Source organism: Sciurus vulgaris, assembly GCF_902686455.1.
Source record: "Sciurus vulgaris genome assembly, chromosome: 12".
In the NCBI taxonomy this organism is placed as follows: domain Eukaryota; kingdom Metazoa; phylum Chordata; class Mammalia; order Rodentia; family Sciuridae; genus Sciurus; species Sciurus vulgaris.
Window position 1 is genome coordinate 20652191 of NC_136473.1, and position 15024 is coordinate 20667214.

The 15024-nt window shown below is 35.5% G+C and overlaps 1 protein-coding gene across 1 annotated transcript in view; it reads right to left on the reverse strand.

Moving 5' to 3' along the window:
- MYO3A (myosin IIIA) overlaps window positions 1–15024 on the reverse strand; it is a 224368-nt gene that overhangs the window by 190168 nt on the left and 19176 nt on the right. The window contains 2 exon segments of the mRNA XM_079107812.1: window positions 2590–2724; window positions 5790–5974. Coding sequence (XP_078963938.1) covers window positions 2590–2724; window positions 5790–5957 — 303 coding nt within the window. The 5' untranslated portion in view covers window positions 5958–5974.

Consider the following 15024-nt stretch of genomic DNA (forward strand, 5'->3'; position numbering starts at 1 on the left):
TGGGAAGTAAAGGAAGTACCAGTCAGAAGTGGTACCTACATTTGACTAAACAGGTCAGTCAATAGGGTGGCGATAGGCAGAAAGGAATATAAGAGATCTCAAAATGAGCTCTAAATAAGCTAAAGAGATCTCTAAAATGAGCTCTTACTCTATGCCTCCATCATTAGAAAAATCTCAAATATTATGCAACAATAAAAATCCCCACAGATGCTCTGTAAAAAAGCAAATGAGAAAACACAGCAAAAAAATCTGTCTGGGCTGGGATTGTGGCTCAGTGGTAGAGCAATTGCCTAAAGCATGTGTGAGGCATTGGGTTTGACTCTCTGTGCCACAAATAAATACATGAATAAAATAAAGGTCTATCATCATCTAAAAAAATTAAAAAAAAAAAAAAACTTTCTACCCCTTCTCTTACTAGGTAGTTCCATTCAAATGTGTAGATGGAGGGTCAGCAATTCACACTCCTTTACTAAACCTGGACAATATTTAGTCTAAAAATGAACATACAGAGAATTAAGAAGGGGATAATTCCTAAACCGAATTTTGTATGCTGGTCATGCTTGAATATTTATAGGATAACAAAATGAAGGAAAAAGGAAAGAGAAAAATTGTATCCAAAAGTTTTAAAAAACCATTTTGGAAATCACAACTAAAAATAGACTGTCCAGAAAAGTCTGGGACAACATTATTCCTAGGATTTCACTTCTGGTTTGAAATATAAGTGAAATGATTTTTCTTGGTGAAAAGTCACTGTGCAGGAGTTTGCGTAGGCTGGTACAGCCTTCTGCACATGCCAGGCTTACAATGAGGGATGTCATTCACTGCTCTGATACACCCCCTCTACTGGGTTCCATACGCAGATTCACATTTGAAGTCTAGTGTTGTTAGCATGACCCTCTGGCTAACACCAACCCCTCTTTGACCACTTTTTGGATATACTCATGCAAAATAATTTATTTGGGCTTTATTATGATAAGAGGTATAATTAGCAGTCATTTTGTAGCACAAACTATTGATGCCACAAGCCAGTTTTCTGAAAGTGCCTCTAACACAGCACCTGCACCATTCATGTTTATAAATCAGGTAATTGTACATCTAGCCACTTATGTGTATATGTAATTACTCTAATTTACATATGCAGATTAATGGTCTTATTTACAGTTTGCCAACTTCTTGCTTTTTTCATGCCCTCCCACCCATTTCCTAAGTTCAGCTAGATCAGATTTCTAAAATATCATCTTATTAAACTACATCTATCATTTTTTCTTAAGCCATGTAAGGATATTTCCATCTGATAATAAAATGTAAGGACAAAGTTCCAAGACTTTATGTTAAGTCTCTACTGATTCACTGTATCAGGATGCCACTTTTCTTGTACAAAATGTTCTAAAACCTTTTTAATCAATCTTTTCTGCTCTCTCAAAACAATATTCAACTATGATTGAGTTCAATATTCAACTCTCACCTAATTCCAAATGCTAATACTGAGAAATGCCAATGTAACTAAACAGGAATTTGATAGGCTAAAAGACAATGACTGATCTCATTCAATATTTTTAAGCTCTGGGCAAAGATTCATACCTATTTCCTTGCCCAATTAGGCCTATATTAGCCCGAGTACCTGAGTCTATTTAAATGCTAATCTGTTCATTAGTCTACATGGAAAAAAATTAAAAATGCATTATTAAAAATGCTTTGAAAGGATACACAAAATTTTATTCAAGACTACATTAAGGGTTTACACAGCATTACATCTCAAATACACAAACAAGAAATAAAATCTTTAAAATTCTCCACTAATGTAAGGCAAAGTGGTTTAAGTTCATAATTTATGTTCTATTACTTGAATAAATAAATTTAGATGAGTAAGTTTAGCTTTGTTTCACATGTGATTTCACTAAAAATATGCTACCTTAAACTACAGAAATATAAAATAATTTTGAAATCATAGTCAAATTTTAAAGGGCACGAATGGTATTTAAGATTTTTAAAATTTATAAAATAATACAATACATAGATTCAGATGGTGACGAGGGTGTTGAAAATATTATATTACATTTTGGAAGTCTTATTCAATGTCAACACCACTGACAGTAAGTTTACTTTCCCATAAATGCAAATACTGTAGTATAAGCCATTAGCATTCAATAAAGACAGAAAAAGAAAATTTCAGTTATTTTTGACAAATGAAGTCTCACTTAACACTAACTTTCTCTTAGGCCCTACTATCTGACACAGAGACTCAGTCATATGTTATCTGAACAAATGTAGATGAATCAATGTATATTGTAACAAAATCCCTTTTCACTTGTTTTTCTGCAGGAAAATAAGATTGATTTCTTCACCTTTTTATTGTGGGCTCATTTCCTTTTAATCTTTAGTAATCTCTGTAGACATTTAATTTCCTGATATGTAACTTAAGATGATAAGGCCAGACCTGGGAACAGCATTCAACTGGGGACATGAGCAGTCAGGAACACAAGAAGAAGCAGTTGAAGCATTTGATGGTGTCAATGTTATGTGTACATGAAGTCACTCCAAGACCACACCTCGAATTCTCACCCACATTAGTGATGCTGAAACACTTACCTCAAGAACCAGCCATAGCTTATCTCCATTTATTTTATCCTTCTTAAAATAAATCCCATAGAATTTGACCACATTAGGATGGTCAGAAAGTGATTTTAAAATATTATATTCCGCTTCAATCTCTTCATCAATATCCTAGTTTCAAAAAAGGATAAGAAGAGAACTGTGAGAAAAACATGAATAATGTCAAAGAAACACACTAAACTACCAGATACAGAATTTAATTTTGTTAATGAAAAATCATAATAGTTTATACTGTGCTTAGTAGTGTATGTTGAAATTTCTCTTACATTAAGAGGAAAGATTGTGACTTTTATGCTAATCAAATGCATCTCAAATTATATTAATTTAATTGATTTTAAAAGGATTAAATAAAAGCCTACTTTTAAATGTAGTAGAAGGACTAGTCCGGGTGGTTGTGGTTTCATTTAATCAGTCACTAGGTTACCATGACAAAACCATTACTTTGAAATAAAAACTTTTAGGAACAGAAAGTGGGCTTATTTTGTTTCTTTGCAATGTGGGATATTTAGGATATTTAGAAGATATTTACATGTATAACTCATTAAAACAAATTTTAAAAATTTTAAATAACATGAGCTATTTTTAAAAAATATTTTAGTTGTAGATGGACACAATATCTTTATTTTATCTATTTATTTTCATGTGTTGCTGAGGATCGAACCCAGTGCCTAACACATGCTAGGCAAGCACTCTACCACTGAGCTACAACCCCAGTCCCCACCCCCCCAAAATGAGCTATTTAAGACCAATCATACAAGCAATAAATTCTTATGTTTCCATAATAGTGAAATAGAGTTAAATTATAAAAGATGGAAATAATTGTGAGCTAACTAAAGGTTCATTTGCCAGAAGTAGAACAGTTTGCTTTTTTTTTTTTTTTTTTTTTTTTTTGGCATGGGGATTAAACCTAGGGATGCTTAACCACTGAGCCCCAACCCCAACACTTTTCTGTATTTTATTTAGAGACAAAGTCTCACTAAGTTGCTGAGGTTGGCTTTGTACTCTTGATCCTCCTGCCTCACTCAGCCTCCCAAGACACTGGGATTATAGGTTTGTGCCAACCCACCAGGTTCAGTTTGTTATCTTAATGCAACACAGCCAATCACATATTCATGAAGCAACCCTCAGAGTAATAAATAGGAATAAACCTCACTAATATTGCTCTTCCAGTGACATTTAACACCTATGTTGTTTTACTACAGAATCATGGAATCGTAGAAGTAGAAAGAAACTTACACCTGAGCTGTAATTAAGGAAGAAAGTCAAGTTCAGAGAAGTCAGTCAGCCAGTTATTGTAAAGTCCAGATCTGGACTCTAAGCCCACTAACTTCCAGTTCTGCCCATTCAATTGTTTTCTTGCAAAGAAAATTACTAATTAAATATACCTAGTAGTAATACTCCCTTATTTTAAAGAAATCCAACTTTTATACAATATATGAATGCATTTAAATGTATTTAATATGATGACCTTTCAGCTATAAATCTTTTTATTTGACTTGTGACATGATGGATGAAGAGTAAATAATTCTTAGGAAAACATATAGGTACTGTGACAAGAATAAAAGCAGCAAAAGAGGGTTGTGGCTCAGTGGTAGAGTGCTTGCCTAGCATTTGTAAAGCACTGGGTTCCACCACATAAAAATAAATAAATAAAATAAAGATATTGTGTCCATCTACAACTAAAAAAATGTTTAAAAAGCAACAAAAGAACAATGTAATTAACATTTAATGTATAATAATGTTGTTAGTTAACTTTTCATTAAACTAGTAGAAAGATGATTTAAAAGGTATGTAAGTATACAGGAGTAAATGATGATCACAAAGTTTGCATGTATTATAAGCCACTGATTCTTCCTAATCAAAAAGGAAAGAGAGAAACAAATTAATTATGGGGCCAGACATCTTGCTGCCAGAATCCAATCCCTGACAGCACAGGACAGAGAAACTAAAGAGGTAAAGTCACTTCGATGCAACAGAACTTGTGCCTCTCTTTACTCTTTAATGGCAAAAATGACCAACAGAGAAATATGAAGATAGTTCATTTAAGCCTGAGCATAGTGCTTCCCACATTTTTCTTCTGGTGTCTAATTTATTACTTTAAAATAATAAACTCCTTTTTCCTTTCCTCAGATTAAAATAATATGGAAGCATCCAGTTATAATGGACTTAGCAGGAAAAAAAAAACTATCAAAACAACAACAACAAAAATAACCAAAACAAAACCCTAGGACAAACAAATAAAGGACCAGAGACCTTTTGCAGTGTTATAGGTCTGTTAGCGAATGAGCTGTGACAAGGACCCAGGACTCCATTCTTCTCACATACTTTTTCCTCATTTCTATCAGGCCTTGCTCCCACAATGTGTGCAAATCTCCTAACTGGAGAAACTGTTCTCAAGAAAAGTTTCAGAAGCATGTGATTACTAAGCTCCTTGTGGTTCACCTGTGCCATGGGACAACTAGGTAACTCTGGGCAGCCTAAAGATACTCCAAAACCTCCAGCTCTCATTTCCAGAAAACAGAACCTCTACAATCTTCTCGCACTATTCACAACAGGGAAAAGACGGTATTTTTTCCTTATCACAGCTATTTTGCCCCCAAAACAACGAGGGGACTTCGTTGATGAATTTTACAGCACAGAATGGCAGGGCTAAACAGGAAATTCAATTCCTCAGAATCAGAAACCTCACCCTGATTACAGACCAACACCATTTCTACTCTTGAAATATTTAAGCAAATATGAAAATTTATTTCCCTTCTCTAAAAGATATTTAATTTCTTTTTAAATTCTCTTCAGTTTGGTTTGGAAGAAATTCTGTCTGAAGCCTAATTGAATGCAGAAAGAAAAGAAGCTCTGGTTAAAAGATGTTTTGGGGTTACTTTTAGACACAACTTTTTATAAGATTTTGAAATCCAAAACAATATTAAACTAACTGCTGAGCTGTTGAGAGTGGCATTTACTTGCTTATGCAATTGTTCTTTATCAAGTACTTATAGTTTCTTATATAGGTGAAGCACATAAATCAGGAAAATCAAACAAGTAAACTTTCACATACTTTTTCAAATTGTAACCTGTTTTAGGATGACATTGTGATGAATAGCTACTTGGAGACTTTTCAAATGTTTAAAACAGATAAGATTAAAGTTAATTAGGGGGAAAAACCCAAATTTACTTACGTGAATTGGATCCAGAATTTTGACTGCTGCTTTTTGGCCATTTTTCTTATTCAGTACTTTAAAAACTTTCCCATAAGTTCCTTTGCCAATAGTTTCAGTGATTTCCCATGTATCAGAAGGATCAGGAAAGTTATCAAAGATGATTGTTTTTCCAATTAATGGAAACATCTCAAAGGTTTAAATCACTGGAGAGAAAAAGTACAGTTTCATTTGTATTTGGATATATTAAATGGCACATAAGCTCTTGGGAAATTATCTAATAATCTACTGATGTGATAGAAAATATACAAGAGTAACCAAATGTTCTTCACAAAGAAAAATCTAATTTCTTCTTTGAAAACAGATTAATATGAGCTTAATAATGCTTTGCAAGCAGAGCTTTATTTCTATATTTAATATGGCCTCATATTAACTGCTATTAAATCTTTTCAGATTAAAGAGACACATATCATTTTGATTTACTTATTTATATTCAGATATTATAATGAATCAAAGAACTTCAGAAATAACTTTACAGATGATAAAATTCAATTTCCTCTTTTTAATTTTTAATGTTTTTTTTTTAATTTGTTCTTTTCAGTTATACGTGACAGTAGAATGTATTTTGGCAAATTATACACACATAGAGTATAACTTATTCTACTTAGAATCCCATTCTTGCGGTTGTACATGATGCGGAGTTACCCAGGTCGTGTATTCGAATATAACAATAGGAAAGTTATGTTTGATTAATTCTACTGTCCTTCCTGTTCCCCTCCCCCATTCCCTTCATTCCCCTTTATCTAATTCACTGGGAAAATCCTATACATTATAAGTGATAACATTTTATGTCACTTTTCTATGTAATACCTAATAATGGGTTCTCTCATTGCTTTTAGGATGAAAGTTTATTAATATAACCTATCAGGTCCTTTAAAATATGGCCACTGCTTAATTTTTCAGCCTCATCTCTTGATTCCTTATCTCTCATACATGATCCAGCTATTCTGGATCCATCAGGTCATTTCATTCTTGCCTGAGGGTCTTAATATACACCAACCCCTCCCACCTCTGCCTGTGGCTTCTTCGCTAAATTCTAATACCTACTTATCTTAAAGGTCTCAGCTTAGATATCATTTCCTTCAAATGCAACCTCTCTCCATCCACTTGAGCTTCATGCCCTACCTTTGCATTCCAATAGCACTCTGTACTGCTGACATCATTACCATATGCCTGGCACCTGGCAGAGTGCTAAAATGATCATTAATTAATTAACTAATTAAGTAAAATAACATGGTCAGTGAGGTCACTTATTAACATAATTGTCAATAATATCAACGTCTGATATCCTTACTGTATTTGTACATCATGAATATAAATATAGTACACTTTAATGTACAAAAATAAAATGTGCCATTTAGGATAGCAGATATTATTGGTATAAATGATATCTGATACTATCACTGTATGCCTAGCACCTGGTACAGTGTTGAAATAATTAATTAGTCAATGAATTAAAGAAATATGATCAATGAGGTTAAGTGATTATGTAAAAGAGATTTTACAGATAACCTAAGATCAGATCCCAGCTTTCTTTTTTTGGGGGGGTGCTGGATATCAAATCCAGGCCTTGTACTTACAAGGCAAGCACTCTACCAACTGAGCTACTTCCCCAGCCCCCAGATTCCAAGTTTCTTGACTAAGTAAAGTTCTTAACCTTCCCCATTCTTCCTGTATTACACTCAACTATTTCTATAAAACTACAGGAAAAGGGGCAGTTAAAGAAAAAGGAAAGTGCTCTTAGCATTTTCGGTAACCCTCACATTTTCTCCATCACCTATACAAAAGCATACATACTCTTTCAATGTTAGAAATTTGATCACAGTTGTCTGTATTAATTTGCATGTAGATTGAAACATCTGTTGGTAGACATGTATTGATATAATATTAAGCCATGATATTCACTTGTGTGATGACTTCATCCACGTCACCACTCCACTGACTCCCCCTTCCTTCAGCCTTGTTGACCCTCTTAAGTCTTCGCTCCCTCATTTTCTCCTCTCCCAGAATAGAGCCTATGGCTTATACTATTGGAAATGCCCTCAACACTCTCTTTTTTCTCTACCACAATCTCCCAGGGGGGAAAAAGTATGGCATGGGAAGAGAAGATGATTGCAGAGCAGATCCAGGCCACAACTCTCTACTTCTCCACAGCCCAGACCAAAAGAAGCAGAAAAAGAAGAGCAGCCCAGAGATGTAGGTGACAGGTAATACTCTAAATACTGGGCTGTTTGAGACTTGGAGGGATTTAGAATTTGATTACTGAAGTGGAGAATAAGACAGAACTCCTTGACTCTGAATGCTGACCAGGGAGGGGTCAGAGAGAAAGATAACAAAGAAAGAAAGAGTGAGGGGGAAAGCCCATAGCTTACTTCCTTAACAGGAGTGGGGAGAAAAGCAGACCAGGTTAAAACAGGACAGAAGCAGCCAAGACAGCGAAGGAGATCATGTAGTGTAGCTCAAATCGTGGGCTGGAAGCCATGCCCAGCAGGGCAGCCATTTTGTAGAGGTCACTGTTAGCCAGCATCCCTAACTGTACTTAATCAATACAGCTTCTCTCCACCTTTAGATAGTAACAAATACCTGTGAAATGTGTTATCTTAATAATCTGTCTAGAAGGAACCTGCTGAGGAATCATAGCTAGCTGAAGGTCACCGAAACCCTCTCCCCTCACTGTGGACAGGGAAATGGGGAGGATCTTTCCCAATATCTAATCACTCCTGGAAGTGCTAACCCCAACCCAGTGCTCCCCAATAACCTCCCCAGCATCAAAGATGAAGATGGGCCAACTGATACCCTATGCATATCACTGGGACCAGTAAAACCCAGCAGACAGGGAGGAGGTTTGTGTGCCACAGACTGCCTACAGAGAACCTGCACCTACAGACCCCACAGTTGCAGACAGCCACTAAGTGCAATGCTCCAAAGAAGCCCCAGCAGAGGCGAGCTGGCACCCAGCAGAGGCGAGCTGGCACCCAGCAGTTCACAACTACCAGTCATCAGTCATAGGAACTCAGAAAAGGGTGGGCTAACTGACACTCTACTCCAGTCATGAAATGGTACCCAGGTGATCTACATCAGCATGAGTGGAGGCTTCTATGCCATAGGCCACCCACAGAGAGCCTGCATTCACAGATCCTACAGTTACAGACAGCCACCAAGCTCTGTGCTGCTATATAAAGAAGTCCCTGGGAAAGGAAAAGGTACTCAGCATCCCCAGCAGTCAGTGATAGCCCTAAACCCTGAACACTACACTCCCACTCCTAATATAAGCAGCCAGAAGATGCAGCATTACCAAGCATGCAGACTTGGGTGTCTAGGCTGAAGAACCAGCTAGTAAGAAAACCACAGCAGCCAGGGAAGTAGCTGCTGTGCCCCAGTTTCCTGTAGGAAGGTACAGAGTTGTGAGTCCCAGAGTGTCAATTCTCATTCACACACATGGACCCATGGAAGCCATTATCTGAGGATAACCCCAAGCAGTCAATGAAGAACTCTACATACACAACGGCAGTAAATCCCACAAAGGGGCTTACAGAGTAACACCCTACAGCCACCAGCCACCAGTAAGTGTTTGCAGACACAAGCCCATTTATCTACAAACTGCATACTCCAAAGGGGTTATCAGCCCTACACCCCCTCACAGGACCACCCAGAACCACATCCAAGAGATTATAATACCTCTCTCTACCTTAGACCATAACACCCCCATGCTCTGAAATATACCCAGGAGAGCCCATATTGGATTTGACAGTGCTAGAAATACAAAGCATTTCTATAGGAGGGCACACAAGACTGCATCCACTAACAGGAAATAATCTGGCTGCTAAGTCACAGACAACTAGGGACCATTTCCTCTGATGTAAAAAAAAGCTAGTAGGTACCTGGACATACCAAAGATCAAAGAGGCCTCCTAGAATTGTATCAAAGGTGAGCTGATGTGATTGATATCTCTCCACCTAGGGGAACTTAGAGGAAGAGTTGAGGAATGGTGGGCATCTTCTAAAGGTCCAAAATACTGATGAAATTCAAACCAGGAAGACTCAATAACACTCCCCACTTCCGCATGCATTATATAAATAGCTCTAAAGTCAATTTTGATCTTACAGATATTACTTTTCATATTGAATCGATGTGCCCCTCTTATTCAACACTGAAGCCCTCAATTCACTTGATTGTATTGCTCCTGATGTCTTAAAATGTTAACTGGAATCATTCTTTGTTTCTTGACCTCAGGTTTACACTTGTTCTTCATAATCTCTCCTCTTCCATCTTACATTTCCTGCTCCTGCCTGAAACCCCACCCCAGTTTTTCTTTTTTTTAAATCTTAGTTTGTATTTTTTCCTATCTTTTATCTTTCTTTTCTTCCCCTTTGTCCATTGTTCTCACCTTTTTAACCCCCATATAGTGTAACAATAATTTTGCTATTTTTAATAACTAATTTCTCAACCTCTTCAAGATAATTACTACAGTTTTATATCTAGATTAGAGGAACTGGGAAGAATATTTTTACTATGTTTTTTTGCCCTAAGATTTATAAGTACATTGCTTTGCTCTAAAGTGATTGCAGCTAATAGTAGCTTCTCTCAGTGATACTGATATTGGGAACAGCAGAGGATACATGTTGAGTGAGTATGATACCTGAATATTAATCCATCCTGAAGCACTTAATAGAAAGAAGTTCACTAAATACTCCCTTGCATAAAAGTAGAAAAGATAAGATTATGGAAACAAGCTCCCCAAAGCCCACAATACTCCAACAACTGATCCTGTTGACACAACAATGAAGACAAAGTCAGAGAAAAAATTTAGGAAGTTCAAGTTAAAATGTTAAATGAGTTAAAGAAGATGTAAGAAATGAATTAAGAGAAAAAGAGAGTAAGTGAAAGATAATTTCAATAAAAAGAGATTCTAAAAAAGAATGAAACAGAAATCCTGGAAATAAAAGACTCAATAGAAAAAATTAAATTTTCAGTTAAAAGGATCACCAGTAGATTAGATGACAAAGAAGACAGATTTTTTAGTCCTCAGAGACAAAGTACATAATCTTGAAAATGAAGTCAACAATAAAGAAAAGATGGTAAGAGACAATGACCAGATTATTTAAGGAATCTAGGATAATAGTAAGAGACCAAACCTAAGAATCACTGAAGTAGAAGAAAGCACCAAAATACAAGCTGAAGGAATGAACGAATTTCAATGAAATATCAGAAAATTTTCCAAACATTAGTAAAGAGATGGAAATTCAAATATAAGACACATCTAGGACCCCAAACAGGCAACATAAAAAAAAAATCCAAGAAACTTAATTTTTTTTAAAAAAATGCATAATATACAGAGTAAAGATAGAATTTTAAAAACCACAAAAGAAAAACAGCAAGTCACATTTAGAGGTAAGTCAATTACAATTCCACTGATTTCTCCATCCATACCCTAAAAGTCAGGAGGGCTTGGAGTAATATTTACCAAATCCTGAAAGATAAAAGGCGCCAATCAAGATTGCTTTATTCAGCAAAACTATCCTTCAGGAATTGAAGATGAAATAAACAAACCTTCCATGATAAGAAGCTAAAAGAATTCATAACCACTAAGCCAGCACTACAAAACAAACTCAACAAAATATTTCACAGAGAAGAAATTAAAAATAAATATTAGAGTCAGCATATGGGTGAATCTTACTAGAAGGATAGTTAATTAAAGGAGAATCAAGTATGAATAAAGCATTAGAAATAAATCAAAATGGCAGAAAACAAAACCTCCCTATAATAACAATGAATGTAAAGGGTCTAAACTCCCCAATCAAATGACATAGATTGGCAAAATGGACTGAAAACCAAGATCCAATCATATGCTGTTTGCAAGAGACTCATCTTACAGGTAAAGATATCCACAGGCTGAAGGTGAAAGGATGAAAAAAGATATACCATGCAAATGAATGAAAGCAAGCATGTGTAGTTACTTTTATATTAGACAAAGTAAACTTCAGGTCAAAATTAGCTGGAAGAGCCAGAAAAGTCACTTCATACTGATTGAGGGAATCATTCAACAACAAGAAAGAATAATTACAAATATTTATGCTTCAATTTTGGTGTAGCTATGTACATGATAAAAACTCTACTTGATATAAAGATTCAAATAGACTTAAATGCAATAATTCTGGGTGATTTCAACACACTTCTTCACCAATAGATAGGACATCTATTAGAAACCATCATCAAGATAAAAAACAGAAACCACTTTAACACCTGGAGATTAATACATTTTTGAATGAGAAATGGATCATAGAATAAATAAGGGAGGATTAAAAAAATTCTTAGAAACAAATGAAAACAGATATATCAAAATCTGTGAGACAGGATGAAAACAGTTCTAAGAGGAAAATTTATAGCATTGAATGCTTGTATTTAAAAAAAAAAAAAAAGCCAGATAAATAACCCAGTGTTACAGGCTTAGAAAGGAAAAACGAATTCCAAAATTAGAAGAAGACAAGAGAAAAATAAGACCAGGGATGAAGTTAGCAAAACTGAGAATTAAAAAAAAAAATACAAAGGATCAAGGCAACAAAGACTTTATTCTTTGAAAAGATAAACATGGATAAACTTTTAGCCAAACTAACCAAAAGAAAGAGAAGACCCAAATCAACAAAATTAGAGATGAAAAAAGAGTTATCACCATAGACAATTCTGAAATCCAGAGATCATTATAAACAATTTTGAAATGTATACTCCAGTAAACTGGAAAAGCTGGAAGACACTGATGCATTTTCAGACACATATGACCTGCCCAAATTGGAGCACAAACTTAAATAGACCAACATTAAGTAATGAAATTGAAACAGCAATTAAGAACCTTTCAACAAAGAAAAACCCAAGACCAGACAGATTCTCAACTGAGTTCGACCAGACTTTTTTTCTTGTGGAGGGGGTTACCTGGGGTTGAACTCAGGGGCACTTGACCACTGAGCACATTCCCAGCCTTTTTTTTTTTTTTACTTTATTTAGAGACAGGGTCTCACTGAGTTGCTTAGCGCCTCAGTGTTGCTGGATTTGAACTCACCATCCTCCTGCCTCAGTCTCCTCAGCTGCTGGGATTACAGGTGTGTGCCACCACCCCTGGCTCTACCAGACCCTTTTTAAAAAAGACATAACACCAGTTCTCCTCAAATTATTCCACGAAACAAAAAGGGAGGGAAAACTCCCAAATTCCTCTTGCGAAGCTAATATCACCATGATACCAAAATCAAAGGTATATCCAGGAAGAATAAAATTAAGACCAACATCCCTGATGAATACAGATGCAAAAATCCTTCATAAAATAGTGGAAAACAACATTTAAACACGCACTAAGAAGACAGTACAGGTTGGTTCAAAATGCGCAAATCAATAAATGTAATTCACCACTTAAATAGAACTAAGGACAAGAATCACATGATCCTCTCAATAGATGCAGAAAAGGACTTTGACAAACTCCATCCCCCATTCATGTTAAAAATGCTGGAGAAACTAGGGGTAGAAGGAACTTGCCTCAATGCTGTAAAGGCTATACATGACAAATCCAGGGCCCAAATCATACTAAATGGAGAAAAATGGAAAGTATTTCCTCTAAAATCAGGAACAAGACAAGGATGTCCTCCCTCATCATTCCTATTCAATATAGTTCTTCAAACTCTAGTCAGAGCAATCAAGCAAGAGAAGAAAATTAAAAGGGATACAAACAGAAAAACAAGAAGTCGAACTATCTCCACTTGCTGATGACATGATCCTATATCTAAAAGGCACTCCCCTCCCCCTCCCCCCCCAAAAAAAAAACTCGACAAGAAGACTTCTAAAGCTAATAGAGGATGATCTTGTATCAGGATTCAAGATCAACATTCACAAATCAATAGTTTTCCTATACACTAACAGTGATTCTTCAGAAAAAGAAATCAGGAAAACCATCTCATTCACTATAACCTCAAAAACAAACAAAAAAAATACCTTGGGAAATAATCTAACCAAGGAGGTGAAAAAAAAAATTCTATAAACAAAAATCACACAACACTGATGAACAAAATAAAAGATGACTTTAGATGAAAGGAAGACCTTGGATAGGCAGAATTAATATTGTCAAAATAGTCATACTACCAAAAGTATTATGCAGATTAAATGCTACCCTATCAAAATACCAATGACATTCTTCACAGAATTAGAGAAAAAAAAAAAAAAAAAAAAAACTACTAAAGTTCATGTGGTAGGACAAAAGATCCAGAACAGCCAAAGCAATTCTAAGGAAAAGAGTGATATTGAGGTATCATAATACCTAACCTCAAAATCATACTGCAGAACTATAGTAAAAGAAACAGCATGGTACTAACATCAAAATAAACATGAAGACCAATGGAACAGAATAGAGGATGCAGAGACAAATCCACACAGAGACATCATCTGATACTCAATAAAGGTACCAAAACCACATTGGAGAAAAGATAGGCTTTTTAACAAAATGGTGCTAGGAAAACTGGATTTGTAGAAGAATAAAACCAGATCCCTATGTTTTACCCAGCATAAAATCTACTCAAAGTGGGTCAAAAACTTAGGAATTAGACCAGATACTTTGCACCTGCCAGAAGAAAAGACAAGTCCAACACTCCAACATATGGGCACAGGCCAGTACTGACTTCCTTAACACGACTCCTAAATCTCAAGAAAGAAAACCAAGAATCAATAAATGGGATGGCACAGCAAAGGAAACAATTAAGAGACTGAATATAGAGTCTTCATAATGGGAGATACTTTTTGTCAGCTACTCTTCTGACAGAGGAAAAGAATTGAAATCTTAGCTTGTATTTTTTCCTATCTTTTCCCTTTCTTTTCTTCCCCTTTGCCCATTGTTCTCACCTTTTTAATCCCTATATAATGTAACATTAATTTTTCTATCTTTATTAACCCAGAATATGGAAAGAACTTAAAAAGAACACCAAAAAAAAAAAAAGAACTAATCAATAAATAGGCAAAAGAAACAGACACTTCTCAAAGAAAAACAGGAAAAGAACTGAACAGGCATTTCTCAAAGAAAAGGATACAAAAAGTCAACAAATCGATGAAAAAAAATGTTCAACATCTGTAGCAATCAGGGACATGCAAATCAAACCTACATTTGAGATTTCATCTCACTCCAGTGATGATGGCAATCCTCACTATAAATAATAATAAATGATGC